At 38.4% G+C, this 15,998-nt stretch overlaps 1 protein-coding gene and 1 non-coding gene across 3 annotated transcripts in view; one reads left to right on the top strand and one right to left on the bottom strand.

The window, feature by feature from the left end:
- COPB1 (COPI coat complex subunit beta 1) overlaps positions 1 to 15,998 on the bottom strand; it is a 45,044-nt gene that overhangs the window by 8,543 nt on the left and 20,503 nt on the right. For both annotated transcript variants that reach the window (XM_008006126.3, XM_008006115.3), the window contains exons 12-16: positions 13,797 to 13,893; positions 12,644 to 12,804; positions 11,377 to 11,497; positions 6,039 to 6,266; positions 5,383 to 5,562 (exon numbers count right to left, since the gene is read on the bottom strand). In XM_008006126.3, coding sequence (XP_008004317.1) covers positions 5,383 to 5,562; positions 6,039 to 6,266; positions 11,377 to 11,497; positions 12,644 to 12,804; positions 13,797 to 13,893 — 787 coding nt within the window. The remainder of the gene's footprint in view (positions 1 to 5,382; positions 5,563 to 6,038; positions 6,267 to 11,376; positions 11,498 to 12,643; positions 12,805 to 13,796; positions 13,894 to 15,998) is intronic.
- Positions 15,493 to 15,554, top strand: LOC119624587 (U7 small nuclear RNA). The gene has a single exon (XR_005240746.1). It is a non-coding gene; the product is annotated as a U7 small nuclear RNA (small nuclear RNA).

The following is a 15,998-nucleotide window of genomic DNA, read 5'->3' as shown; positions in this document are numbered from 1 at the left end:
AAGAAAGACATAATAAAATGACAGATGCAATTTCACCAAACATATCCTAGCCAAATGACTAAGTCTGGTAGGTTATTAACAGAGTTGCTTAGAAGTCATTTTGAGATAGGTAAAATAAAATTGTTTTGTAATGCAGAAATGGAAATTGAAAACAGAATATTAGAAATAACAGGTCCTAGAGTTTAAGATGATATCCAGACATCTATTTGTTTTTAAGCTCAATAACTCAGTATAAGGTATTATATATGTTGACTTTTGAGCTTATAAGTTCAATAGCAGAAAAATGTTACATATATTTAGCAAATACATTAAACATTATCCCAATTTAACCAACTAAATAAATTTGGATACACTTTCATTTAAATCCCTCAGTAAGTATCTAAACTCACTACTTGATCTATGAAACTCAGGATACAAATAAAATCCAAATCATGTGGTAGTCTTTGCTCCACAAACTGAGGAACTAAACAGATTATATAGTAAGAAATGATTGTAATGCCACAAAGATAAAATTACAAATGCCCTCCCACTCCAAATTTAAACACACCTAAAGTATGGCACTTTAAAAATGTAATACTGTCACCAAAAGCATAGGCAATAAAAGAAAAAATAGATTAAACATCAAAATTAAACACTTTTGTGCATCAAATATTATCAATAGAATGAAAAGGCAACCTACAGAATATAAGAAAATATTTGCAAATCATGTATCTGATTAGGCGGTTAGTTTCCACAATATAAGAACTCCTAAAATGCAAACAAAAAAACCAAACAACCCAATTTAAAAACAGGCACAGGACCTGAACAAACATTTCTCCAAAGAAGATATATGAATGGCCAAAAAGCACATGAAAAGACACTCAGCATCACTAATCATTAGGAAAATGCAAATCAAAACTATAGTGAGATACCACTTCACAGACCCATCAAGATGGCTATCATCAAAAAAACAAAACAAGTATTGGCAAGGATATGGAGAAATTGGAACTCTTGTGCACTGCTGGTAAGAATGTAAAATAGTGGGGGCGCCCAAGATGGCTGAATAGGAACAGCTCCAGCTTCCAGTTCCCAGCGTGAGCAACACAGAAGACGGGTGATTTCTGCATTTTCAACTGAGGTACCAAGTTCATCTCACTGGGGCATGTCAGACAGTCAATGCTAGTCCGCGGGTGCAGCCCGACCAGCGAGAGCTGAAACAGGGCGAGGCATCGCCTCACCTGGGAAGTGCAAGGGGAAGGGAAATCCTTTCCCTAGCCAAAGGAAATTGAGACACACAACACCTGGAAAATCGGGTAACTCCCACCCTAATACTGCGCTTTACCAAGGGTCTTAGCAAACGGCACACCAGGAGATTATACCCCACACCTAGCCCACAGGGTCCCACGCCCACGGAGTCTCCCTCATTGCTAGCACACCAGTCTGAGATCTAACTGCAAGGCAGCAGTGAGGCTGGGGGAGGGGCACCCGCCATTGCTGAGGCTTAAGTAGGTGAACAAAGCCACTGGGAAGCTCGAATTGGGTGGAGCACACACCACAGCTCAAGGAGGCCTGCCTGCTTCTGTAGACTCCACCTCTGGGGACAGGGCATAGCTAAACAAAAAGCAGCAGAAACCTCTGCAGATGTAAATGTCCCTGTCTGACAACTTTGAATACAGCAGTGGTTCTCCCAGTATGGAGGCTGAGATCTGAGAACGGACAGACTGCCTGCTCAAGTGGGTCCTGACCCCTGAGAAGCCTAACTGGGAGACATCCCCCACTAGGTGCAGACCAACACCTCACACCTCTCACGGCTGGGTACACCCCTGAGACGAAGTTTCCAGAGCAAGAATCAGACAGCAACACTTACTATTCAGCAATATTCTATCTTCTGCAGCCTCTGCTGCTGATACCCAGGCAAACAGGGTCCGGAGTGGACCTCAAGCAAACTCCAACAGACCTAAAGCTGAGGGTCCTGACTGTTAGAAGGAAAACTAACAAACAGAAAGGACACCCGCACCAAAACCCCATCAGTATGTCACCATCATCAAAGACCAACGGCAGAGAAAACCACAAAGATGGGGAAAAAGCAGTGCAGAAAAGCTAGAAATTTAAAAAATGAGAGCGCATCTCCCCCTCCAAAGGAACACAGCTCATCGCCAAAAACGGAACAAAGCTAGATGGAGAATGACTTTGACGAATTGAGAGAAGAAGGCTTCAGTCGATCTTCTCAGAGCTAAAGGAGGAACTATGTAACCAGCACGAAGAAACTAAAAACCTTGAAAAAGGAATGGATGAATGGATAACTAGAATAATCAATGCAGAGAAGACCTTAAAAGAACTGATAGAGATGAAAACCATGACACGAGAACTACGTGACAAATGCACAAGCTTCAGTAACTGACTCGATCAACTGGAAGAAAGAGTATCAGTGATTGAAGATCAAATGAATGAAATGAAGCAAGAAGAGAAGTGTAGAGAAAAAAGAGTGAAAAGAAATGAACAAAGCCTCCAAGAAATATGGGATTATGTGAAAAGACCAAATCTATGTCTGATTGGTGTGCCTGAAAGGGATGGAGAAAATGGAACCAAGTTGGAAAACACTCTGCCGGATATCATCCAGGAGAACTACCCCAACCTAGTAAGGCAGGCCAACATTCAAATTCAGAGAACACCACAAAGATACTCCTCTAGAAGAGCAACTCCAAGACACAAAATTGTCAGATTCACCAAAGTTGAAATGAAGGAAAAAATGTTAAGGGCAGCCAGAGAGAAAGGTCGGATTACCCACAAAGGGAAGCCCATCAGACTAACAGCACATCTCTCAGCAGAGACTCTGCAAGCCAGAAGACAGTGGGGGCCAATATTCAACCTTCTTAAAGAAAAGAATTTTCAACCCAGAATTGCATATCCAGCCAAACTAAGTTTCATAAGTGAAGGAGAAATAAAATCCTTCACAGACAAGCAAATGCTTAGAGATTTTGTCACCACCAGGCCTGCCCTACAAGAGATCATGAAGGAAGCACTAAACATGAAAAGGAACAACTGGTACCAGCCATTGCAAAAACATGCCAAAATGTAAACTCCATCGTTGCTAGGAAGAAACTGCATCAACTAACGAGCAAAATAACCAGCTAATATCACAATGACAGGATCAAGTTCACACATAACAATATTAACTTTAAATGTAAATGAACTAAATGGTTCAATTAAAAGACACAGACTGGCAAATTGGATAAAGAGTCAAGACCCATCAGTTTGCTGTATTCAGGAGACCCATCTCACATGCAGAGACACACATAGGCTCAAAATAAAGGATGGAGGAAGATCTACCAAGCAAATGGAAACAAAAAAAAAGGCAGGGGTTGCAATCCTAGTCTCTGATAAAACAGACTTTAAACCATCAAAGATCAAAAGAGACAAAGAAGGCCATTACATAATGGTAAAGGGATCAATTCATCAGGAAGAGCTAACTATCCTAAATATATATGCAGCCAATACAGGAGCACCCAGATTCATAAAGCAAGTCCTTAGACACTTACAAAGAGACTTAAACTCCCATACAATAATAATGGGAGACTTTAACAACCCACTGTCAACATTAGACAGATCAACAAGACAGAAAGTTAACAAGGATGTCCAGGAATTGAACTCAACTCTGCACCAAGCAGACCCAATAGACATCTACAGAACTCTCCATCGCAAATCAACAGAATATACATTCCTCTCAGCACCACACGGCACTTATTCCAAAACCGACCACATAGTAGGAAGTGACGCACTCCTCAGCAAATGTAAAAGAACAGAAATTATAACAAACTGTCTCTCAGACCACAGTGCAATCGAACTAGAACTCAGGACTAAGAAACTTAATCAAAACTTCTCAATTACATGGAAACTGAACAACCTGCTCCTGAATGACTACTGGGTACATAACGAAAGGAAGGGGAACATCACACACTGGGGTCTATTGTGGGGAGGCGGGAGGGGGGAGGGATAGCATTAGGAGATATACCTAACGTAAATGACCAGTTACTGGGTGCAGCACACCAACATGGCACATGTATACATATGTAACAAACCTGCACGTTGTGCACATGTACCCTAGAACTTAAAGCATTAAAAAAAAAATTTAAAAAAAATTAAAAAAAGAAAAAAAGAAAGTAAAATAGTGTAACTACCATGAAAAACACCATGGAGGTTCCTCAAAAAATTAAAAGTACAATTACCATATGATCCAGCAATTCTGCTTCTAGATATATACCCAGAAGAACTAAAAGCAGGGACTTGAACAGATATTTGCACATCTGTGTTAACAGTGGCATACTTCACAGTAACCAAAAGGCAATCCACGTATCCAGGGACAGATATATGGATGAACAAAATGTGGCATATACTTACAAGGTAATATTATTCAGCCTTAATAAGGAAGGCATTTCTGATACATGCTATAAAATGAATGAATCTTGAAGATATTATACTGAGTGAAATAAGCCAGCCACAAAAGGAAAAATACTGTATTGTTCCACTTCTATGAGGTACTTAAAATTGTCAAGATCACAGAGACAGAAAGTAGAATGGTGACTGGGGGTAAGTAGGGGTTGAGGGGAAATAGGAATGAGGAGTTATCATTTAATGGACATAGTTCCAGCTATGCAAGATGAAAACAGTTCTGGAGATAGCTGCATAACAATGTGAATTTAATGAATGCCACAGAACTGTACACTTACAAAAGGGTTAAAATGGCAAATCTTTTACAACTTTAACTACAATTCAAAAAAACTAAAAAAATTTTATAAATTTTTTTATCAAAAGTATTATTGATATCGATTCCCAATTTTAAGGGAAATTGTTTTAGCAGTTCCAATTCTGCTACTGACCTTATCTTAAACAAAAGCAATGTAAGACTGTTCAGTCTAATAGATGAGGGATTAAATGAGATCACTGATTCTTCAATTTATGTATTTAAGGGAGAAGAATCATTTTCCTAATAAAATTCTATATGGAACTCAAAACATTAAGAATATAAAAGTAGAACTGCTCTGTTTAAAGTAGCAGAGAATAAGAGAAGGTGAGGTCAAGGTGTGGGAAGAGGCCAGGGCTGTTGCCTGTTCAGCTTCCCTTTAAAAACCTCAGTTAACCTTTAAGGATCCCCTTCCCTCAACTTCTACTTATTGGACTATGATTCCACACACAACTGGATCGAGTTAAACCATCTGATGGACTTACAGTACTATCACATATAGTAGTAAGGTACTTCATCAGCTTTTGAGTTTTAACTGAGGTTTAATGGACCTATCACAGTGACTTGACAAAATAGTTATCTTTCTTTTAAAAATAGCAGGACTAACAACTTCCTTAAGGAGCCAATTTAAGTAATTTAGAGTCTATCAGACATTTTGTTACCTTGTTAAGTTTAGATGCTAGGGGATCTGCTGCCTCTTTCCTCTGTGTGTTACCCATTGCTGCCAGCAAACTCAGCTGAAACTGATCTTCCTTGCAGTTCATTTCATTCTTAGCAGTTAGTTGCATGAAGGAAATGGGGTCATCAGGCTGTACTGTCACATTCCTCTTTTCAGATTCTTTCTGTGTTGAGAATATAACAAAGTTTATCTTTAATATGAAAAGATAGTTTTTAGAGGACTTTAATAGAGACAGCCCTCACATATAAAAACTGAAAAATCAACAAAACAACAAGAAAACCCACAAAGCACTTTTCTTTTTCTTTCTTTTTTTTTTTCCTGAGACAGGGTCTTACTCTCTTGCCCGGGCTGGAGTGCAGTGGTGTGATCACAGCTCACTGCAGCCTTGAACTCTTAGATTCAGCCATACTTCCTCCTCAGCCTCCCAAGTAGCTGGGATGACAGGCACATATCACTATGCCTGGCTAATTCCCTCATTTTTTGTTGAGACAGGGGCTTGCTATGTTGCCCACACTGGTCTCGAACACCTGGCCCCAAGGAGTCCTCCTGCCTCAGCCTCCCAAGTGCTGGGATTACAGGCGTGAGCCACTGCACCCAGAGACACAAAGCGCTTTTGTTGTCTCATCATATATACCTTACCTTTTGGGATAATTTCTCTTCTTCTAGTTTAGCAGATAACATGTGAGAAAGGGATTGTCGGCATTCCTTATTGAAAATGTCATTCATTAAAGGTGAACATTCAGACAAGACCTTGAGGCACAGGGAAATTCGATCCACATCATCATCAGTAATTGGCTTCTTAGGAAGAGAGGATTTTCCCAAATGCAGGATAGTAGCCATGAGCAACATAGCCTCAGCAACAAAAGACTAAAAAAGTAGAGAAATGGGTTACTGATACTGTCGTGATTCTCAGATTGCAATCATGTCACTTCATTATAACTCAAAATCTAAATTTTCACTTCACCTGAATAGGACTTCAAATTCTTTGGATTTTATGTCCATATCTGTTTTTGCATTCTTCTCCTTCCTTTCTACTCTTAACTGCCACTCTCTAAGACCTGCATTATCCTCAATTAGAGACAGCAGCGGCTTTTTAACTGTTTTCCTTTGCTCCAGTCCTTCTCTGTAACCACTTCACATGCTGATGCTGTCCTTTTTAATCCCAACTACAGAAAAGTTAAAAGAACGATATACTTTACCATCTGTTAACATTTTGCCACATCTGCTTACCTATTCTATATATGTACACTTATTTTTTTGGCTGACATGTGAAAAAGTCTTCACCTCAAAAATACTTCAGCATTCATCTCCTAAGAGTCAGAACAGTTTCCTAAAAACCACAATTTCATTTTCTCACCTGAAAAATTCAACAATCCCAAAATACAGCTTCTATACTCTGAATTCAAATAAATCTCCCTAAATTGTCTTAAAAATGTTTTTATTTTTTAAATTCAGGATCAGCTTCATGCATTTTATTTGATTGTTCTCTTTCATCCCTCTTAATCTAGACCAGTTCTCTGCCTTTTTGTTTTTAATCACACTAACTTTTCTAAAGAACTGAGGCCTGTTGTTTTATAGAATATCCCACACTTTTGATTAGAATACCAGATAGGTGATGTTTTATATTTCACACTGTATTGCATCACAAGGTACCTAAAGTTAGGCTGTTCAATTATTGGTGCTGCTAAGCATGATCACCTGATGCTGCCATCTTAATTTTTATACTGTACCAATCATTTCACTCCCATGTAAATACCTTTAATGAATGTCAGCCTTCACACCGAAGTTCGTATTATTTGGCCTGCTATTCAAAGTCTTCCACAAGTGATTGCAACTTACTTTGTTAGTCTCATGTAGCATTATCCTGACACATATGCTCTATGCCCTTGCCAAACTGCCTTTGACTGAGTATTGATCTGCACACATGCATGAAAAACTACTGGAGGCCTGGGGAAAAACCAGCAGAAAAGTATATATCCTCCAGGCTTGGATACTGTCTCCAAAAGGAGAGGAAAGAGAGGAGGGGACAGAAAATAAATCTGAGGAAATGACTGAAAATTTCCCAATGGAGATATAAACCTGCAAACCCAACAAGCTCAGTGAACAAGTACAGCAAACATGAAGAAAACCACACTAAGGCACATCCTAATCAAACTACTGAAACCCAGTGAAAAGGAGAAAATTTAAAACCAGTGGAAGAAACACACACACACATACACACACACACACACTCTCCACCCAGGGAGTTAAGAATGACAGCAGACTTCTCACCAAAAAGCCAGAAGACAAGGGAGCTTTATCTTTACACTACTGGAAAAAACCCAGAAAACTTAGAATCCTGTACCCACAAAGGTAACTTTCAAAAGTGTACAAAAAATAGACTTTTTCCAGACAAAAACTAGGAGAATCTGTTGCCAACAAATCTGCACTATAAGAAAAGTTAAAGCAAATTCTTTAGGCAAAAGATATATGATACCAGAAATTCAGTCCTACACAAAGAAATAAAGAATGTTGGAAATGGCATAAATGAAGGAGTGCCAGTGAAATCATAAGCAACCAAACTTCTTGTACCAAACAGTGCAAACATTATTAACTTGGTATGTTACAAGAAACTGGTTCTTCTAAGCAGATACCCGTAAACATTCTCAACTTCCAGAAGTGACACAACCAGGAGAGGAAAGCAAATTCAACTCTGCGATAAAAAAATATTGGAGGTTTTTAAAAAACACACTTTAAAGATTACACTGACCAGACCTGAATAAATGCCCACAAGAGAGTTACAAAATAAATTACTGCTCATAAATCAAATCAACTGACAAGGGATAATATACCTTGTAAATCACCTGGCTCTCATTTATGGCTTTTCTTAAAATGGAATTAAAACAAAAACATAAAAAAACCTGGCCAGGCACAGTGGCTCAAGCCTGTATGTAATCCCAGCACTTTGGGAGGCCAAGGTGGGGGGATCACCTGAGGTCAGGAGTTCAAGACCAGCCTGGTCAACATGGTGAAACCCCAGTCTCTACTAAAAATACAAAAAAAATTAGATGGCCATGGTGGCAGGTGCCTATAATCCCAGCTATTGAGGAGGTTGAGCCAGGAGAATCACTTGAACCCGGGAGGCAGAGGTTGCAGTGAGCTGAGATCATGCCACTGCACTCCAGTCTGGGCAACAAGAGTGAGACTCTATCTAAAAAAAAAATTTTTTTTAGACCAAGCTGTTAGTCTCCAAAAACCAAGGAAATACAAGTGATGTGAGTGAAACTGTTTCAATTTACAAACCTGCTGTGTAGATAACCAACATAATACAAAGCTGAAGGAATCAAAAGGAGTCCCATTTATACAGGCCCAATTTGAATGTCAGAAATTGCTGTGGTAGGACATTGTAACCAACTTTGCCCTACTACCACAAATGTTCTATGGATTCTGTTTCTTAAATAATAATAAGAGTTGAAACAACTTGATCTGTGGCTGCAGAATGGATGTTGTTAGCAGGCATGAAAACATTAATTTCTTTCTACATCTCCATCAAAGCCCTTGGGTGACCAGCGAAACTGTCAATGAACAGTAATATATTAAAAAGGAGTCTTTTATTTCTGAGCAGTAGGCCTCAATGGTGAGCTTAAAATACTTAGTAAACCATCCTGTAAAGAGGATGTGCTGACATCCAGGCTTTGTTGTTCCACTGACAGAGCACAGACAGAGTACATTAAGCATAATTCTTTTTTTTTTTTTTTTTTTTTTTTTGTTGAGACAGAGTCTCACCCTGTTTCCCAGGCTGGAGTGCAGTGGCGCGATCTCAGCTCACTGCAACCTCTGCCTCCTGGGTTCAAGCGATTCTCCTGCCTCAGCCTCCCCTGTAGCTGGGACTACAGGCGCCTGCTACTATGCCCAGCTAATTAATTAAGCATAATTCTTAAGAGCCCTAGGATTTTCAAAATGGGAAATGAGCAATGACTTCTACTTGCTCACTGGTTGTATTAGCCCTTACCCAGAGTCAGCCTATTCTTTGAAGCCAGGCACTGACTTCTCCTCTCCAGCTACCAAAGTCCTAGATGGCACTTTCTTCCAATATAAGGTTGTGTGGTCTACACTGAAAATGTGTTGTTTAATGTGGTCACCTTCACCAATGATCTTAACTAGCTCTTCCAGATAACTTGCTACAGCTTCTCCATTAGGGCTTGCTACTTCATGTCAAACTTTTATGTTATGAAGATAGGCTTCTTTCCTTAAACCTCATGAACCAACCTCTGGTAACTTCTAACTCTTCTTCTGAAGCTTCCTTACCTCTCTTGGCCTTCATGGAATTGAAGAGAGTTGAAGTCAGTCTGAATTAGGCTTTTGGCTTAAGGGAATCTTGTGGCTGGTTTGATCTTCTATCCATACCACTCAAACTTGCTATCAGCAACAAAGCTATTTAACTTTCTTTCTTCGTTTTTTTTTTTTCTCTTGAGACGGAGTCTTGCTCTGTCTCCCAGGCTGGAGTGCAGTGGCGTGACCTCAGCTCACCGCAACCTCCACCTCCCAGGTTCAAGAAATTCTCCTGCCTCAGCCTCCCGAGTAGCTGGGATTACAGGTGCCCATCACTACACCCAGCTAATTTTTGTATTTTCAGTAGAGACAGAGTTTCACCATGTTGGCCAGGCTGGTCTCGAACTCCTGACTTCGTGATCCGCCCGCCTCGGCCTCCCAAAGTGCTGGGATTACAGGCATGAGTCACCACGCCCGGCAGCTGTTTCTCTTTCTTATCATTCCCATGTTTACTGGAGTAGCACTTTTACTTCCTTTAAGAGCGTTTCCTTTGCATGCACAATTTGGCTACCTACTTGGCAAAAGAAGCCTAGCTTTTGGCTTACCTCAGCTTTTGACATGCCTTCCTCATTAAGTTTAATTATTTCTCACTTCTGATTTAAAGTGAAAGACATGTGACTCTTCCTTTCACTTAGAAGCCACTGCAGGATTATTAACCAGCCTAATTTCAATATTGTGGTATCTCAGGGAGTAGGGAGGCCCAAGGAGGAGAGAGATGGGGTAACAGCCAGTTGGTGGAGTAGTCGGAACATACCCACAACAATTATTGATTACATTTACTGCTTTATATGGGAATGGTTCTTGGCATCCCAAAACAACTATAATAACATTTCAAAGATCACTGATCACAGACCACCATAATAGATGTAATAATAATGAAAAAGTTTGAAACATTGTGAGAATTACCAAAATGTAATACAGACATATGAAGTGAGCATATGCTTATTTGGAAAAATGGTGCCAACAGACTTGCTCAACTCAGGGTTCCCACAAACCTGCATTTATTTAAAAAAAAAAAAAAAAAAAGGCAGTCTGTGCAAAGTGCAATAAAATGAAGTATGCCTGCAAATGCTATGTAAATAATTGTTACACTGTATTGTTTTCAAATTTCTATTATTTTTACTGTTTATCGTTTTTTAAAAAAGATATTTTCAATCCATAGTTGGTTAAATCTGCAGGTGCAGAAGCTGTGAATATGGAGGACCAACTGCATACCATTGTAAATAGGTGTTTGGTCACAACAGTCAGAAGCTACAACGAAGGTATGAACTACAGATGAGAATAATTTAAAACACATTTTGGGATAAAACAGACAATAACGGAATGGATGCACATGCTGGAGAGAAGGACACTTCCTTCGCTGGTCCCAAACTAATCCTAGCAAACTGAAGTGACTTCATAAATCCTTTATCTCTTCCACTGGAATAATCACATGACATTGTTATTATATCACTTTGTCAATTTTAATTTTTTTAAAGTCCAAACAGAAGAGGAAGATACTTTATCAATTTTAGAGTAATGTATTATCGTGTCCACTTCTGCTATTAAATCATAAACTCTTCCATGATAGAAACTTGGTATTAATTTTTGCATACCTCACTGTTCAATGCATATAGTAGGCACTCAATGTTTAATTGTTGCATAAATGCACAATAAATGAACATACATTTTGCTTTTTCTTCTCCTGAACCAAAGCTACATAGCGCAATGCAATCTTGGTCAGAGTTGTGGCAAGGGACGCAGCAACAAAGAAATCTCCATCCAGAAGGAATCCTCTCAAGGGAGGTCTGCAAAGCAATCAAGGAAAATCAAACCCACCAACTTGTTAAGCAGCATGCAGCTTTTGCATAAATGATTGATATAGGCCTATTAAACACTCTTACTACCATCCTTCAGTGATAAGAATACCTCAGTTAACTAACACCTTAGCTCCCAGAAGAAAGAAGGAAAAAGAAAAGTAATACATGACTTTAAAACATAACTTTGGCCAGGTGCAGTGGCTCACGCCAGTAATCCTGGCACTTTGGGAGGCCAAGGCAGGCGGACTACCTGAGGTCAGGAGTTCGAGGACAGCCTGGCCAACATGGTGAAACCCCCGTCTCTACTAAAAATACAAAAATTAGCTGGGCATGGTGGCACACATCTGTAATCCCAGCTACTCAGGAGACTGAGGCAACAGAATTGCTTGAGCCCAGGAGACAGGTTGCAGTGAGCCATGATTGTGCCACTGCACTCCAGCCTGGCCGTCAGAGCAAGACTCTGTCTCAAAAAAAAAGACAACTTATCTTCAAATGACACAAAAGCCAACAGAATATGGAAAGATAAAATATTTAATTAAGGGCATATGTAATTGCAGCTAATAAAGTACATTCAAATTCCAGCTTACCTATTTATCTACTAGTTAAGTCTCAAATTCCTCTTCCATAAAATGGAGATAATATATTCTATCTCAAAGGCTTATTGTCAAGACTATACTACTTAGCACAATGCCTAGCACTTAGTGGGTATTCAATAAAATTTTAGGCATAGATTTTACCATCTTCACCATTAAAATTTACTTAATAGAAAAATGCACAATTTTATTCCATCATTTAGAAATTGAAAAATCTTCAAAATGTTTTCAGATGCTAATAAACAACAAAACTCAAATATCATCAGTTACCCCCACTTAGCATTTTCTGAGTAAAAATAATTTGAGTTTAAACAGAACAGTTATTTCCATAAAAACACTGGAAGGGACAGAAGATTAAAACCATCAATACAATTTCTAGGGGGATGAACTTAAACATCTTCCTCTTCTCAAGTACCTTAAATGGCAAATATTTTCATTTTGGTTGCAAAAACAAGAGAAAAGAAATCATTTGACTGTTTTACATACAAGAGTAATAATAAAAATAGTACAGCTGGCAGAGTAATAATGTGTCATACATTACCTGTCTTCCTCTTTCTTGGTGGGTCTAGAACTGCTAAGGGCACTCTGAGTTGCATAGGTACCCATTTCAGTAACCAATTTCTGAACTGGCCCCACAGTTATTTCTTCTTCAGGTTTTAATTCACCAGCTTCTTTCTTTATTTCTGACTCTACAATTGGGATCTAAAAGTCAATTGGAAACATCATTTTAGTAATAGTATCAACAGCAAGCAAAATTATATTTAAATATTTGATCATTTCTCTAAAAAAGAAATCCCATTACCCTAATGGATTTTTGGAACTGGGAACTCTGCTTTCAATTTATTTCCTTCTCAGGACAATGTAGTGGGTAGAACAGGGGCTTCAGAGATGGATATTCCAGGGTTTGAATTCTCACTCTGCCACTTACTACTTTGGACCTCAGTTTCTTAATCTGTTAAGTGGAAATCTTAATTCTTTCCACACATTTTACCTAATAGAAAAATGCACTGGACAGTGTCTAACACAAAGTAGATGATCATTAAGCCTTATTCCTCTTCTTCATTCCTTTCCTTGAAATTTTAACCAAAACAGTACTCATTCTTCTAAAATGAAATAAATCTGACTTATTTGTACATAATAAATTCATCAACTTTTAAATTAACTGAATGGCTATTACGTATTTATTATTCAATACCAGTCCATCATCTAATGTAAGAGCACTAAGAGTATTTAATTATTACCTATTTTAATTTCTTTATTTTATAGGTGAAAAAAACTGATGTCTAGTTAGGTTGAGGAACTTATATTCAAGGTCCTCCAGCTAACTGTGGACAGAACAATGACCAGAACTAATTGTCAGGTCTCCTGACAATGAGTCCACTGCTCTTTCTATTCTACCATAAAGTTGTTAGGATGAAGAATACTGTCAGTTTTAGTACATAAATATTCTAAAGTCAGACTTACTTACTCTAGGCATTGTTCCTTCAAAATACAGGCTAAAGCAGAATTTTACAAGCTGCTTCTTCTGAATTTTTTTTTTTTTTAATAAACACAGAATATTTTGTTCAAACAAAATCTAACCCAGAGTGTAAATAATGTAAGTAAAAACACAAAAGCAAATCACTACAAAAAAGTCAGATTTTCCTAAAGGAAAAACTACCATATAAAGTAGCATTTACTAAAGTAAAACATACCTCTCCAAGGGACCTGCGGATCTCAGTCATCACACTCTGAATGTCTTCCTTGGTACTACAGTATTCTCCCAGGATCCATAATGCTCCTCGGTAAATCCTAGGGCAATACAAGATCTGAAACATGAACTTGGCAGACAAATCTTGAAGCAGAGATCTTTCTTTGTTAATTTAAGCACAAATAAAAACAAGGGCCAGGCACGGCGGCTCATGCCTGTAATCCCAGCACATTGGGAGGCCAAGGCCAGCAGATCACTTGAGCCCAGGGGCTCGAGACCAGCCTGAGCAACATGGTGAAATCCCATCTCTACTAAAAATACAAAAATCAGCCGGGCATGGTGGTGCACATCTGTAATCTCAGCTACTGAGGAAACTGAAGCATAAGAGTTGCTTGAGACCGGGCACAGTGGCTACTGTAATCCCAGCACTTTGGAAGGCTGAGGTAGGTGGATCACCTGAGGTCAGGAGTTCAAGTCCAGCCTGACAAACACGGTGAAACCTCATCTCTACTGATAATACAAGAAAATACAAAAAAAAAAAAATTAGCTGGATGCGGTGGCAGGTGCCTGCAGTCCAGCTACTTGGGAGACTGAGGCTGGAGAATCGCTTGAACATGAGAGGCGGAAGTTGCAGTGAGCTGAGATCGCACCACTGCACTCTAGGCTGTGCGACAGAGCAAGACTCCCTCTCAAAAAAAAAAAAAAAAAAAAAAAAAAAAGAGCTGCCTGAATCCAGGAGGCGGAGGTTGCAATGAGCTGAGATCGTGCCACTGCACTCTAGCCTGGGTGACAGCAAGTTTCTGTCTCAATAACGAAAAAACAAAAAACAAAAACCAACAAGATTCTGCAGTTCTAAAGTATTTTAGATAAACATTTCAGAAAGAATCTAACAAAACCTAGGTTTCAGTTCTCTCCAGAAATCACAAAGATTAAAAGTAAAATAACTGTTCTTATTAATTATTAGGAACATTCTAAAACTGGTAAAACTAGCAGTAAAAATAAAATACCAAAATGTTTCCCAGAAAAGTGTCCATTTAGGACACAGTGAAGGTAAATTTGGCTTTATCACTTACTATTATAAGAAATGTATTATTTTATGGCCAGGCACGGTGGCTCACACCTGTAATCCCAACATCTGTGGAGGATGAGGTAGGAGGATTGCTTGAGTCCAGGAGTTCAAGACCAGCCTGGGCAACATAGCAAGGCCCTCATCTCTCTTAAAAAAAGAAAAAGAAAAAAAAAAAAAGAATAAAATAAAATAAAAAAAGAAAACCAGGAATGTATTGTTTTAATGTAAAAAGTAATTCACTTTTTATTTTCAGTCACTGAAAAGAGAGGCAAGGTGTTGAACTAAACAATGGAAACAAAAGAAGTACAAGGGATCAGTAAAAAAAAAATAGTAAAGAAAGCAACCATTCATTCATTCATTTAGATTAAAAAAATAGAGACAAAGTCTCACCATGTTGCCCAGGCTGGTCTCCATCTCCTGACATCCAGCAATTCCCCCACCTTGGCCTCCCAAAGTGCTGGGAATATAGGTGTGAGCCACCATACCCAGCCAACAATTCTTTAGTTTACAATGTTAAACTGAATAAAGTCCTTAGTCATCTTTTCCCTAAGATTTTAATTAAATTTATTCAGAAAAAATTAATTATAGAAACCAAAGCTCTAAGAGATTATGGCTGTCAAAAACAAATCCTTAGTGTTATAGCTCTTTTAAAATTTGTTTAGCAGGCTTTCCAGTTTTTGCTGGAAAGCCCTCCCACAAAAAAAAAAATAGCAAATCCTTAATATGATTTTTTTTTTCACAAAAGAAGTAAATCCTGTTCTGTTCACTTCCATAAATATTAATATATTTTCATATCATAAAAACAATTTTGTACTTGTCCCTTCCTTCCTATCTTAGACATACTTCAAGTCTGTTATAGACTATCTATCAGATGCTTTAAATGAAGCAAAATTTAGATGCAACAGTCCTTTCTCATTAGCAAAGGCTCTCTGAAGGAAAAGACAGATTTAGGTTGCATTTTCAATCTTTCTCTTCATTAAATGTGAAAGGAAGATACAAATAATAGTAATAGCCGAAAAGTGATGACATTTAGAAATATGCTCTTTAGTTACTTTAAGATTCAAAATGTTTTAGAGAAAATCAGAATAGAGACACTGAGCTAAATCACTCCTAAAAAAAATTATTTTTGGCCATATA

Source organism: Chlorocebus sabaeus, chromosome 1 (assembly GCF_047675955.1).
Source record: "Chlorocebus sabaeus isolate Y175 chromosome 1, mChlSab1.0.hap1, whole genome shotgun sequence".
Taxonomy (NCBI): Eukaryota; Metazoa; Chordata; class Mammalia; order Primates; family Cercopithecidae; genus Chlorocebus; species Chlorocebus sabaeus.
This window is presented reverse-complemented; position numbering and strand designations above follow the sequence as displayed.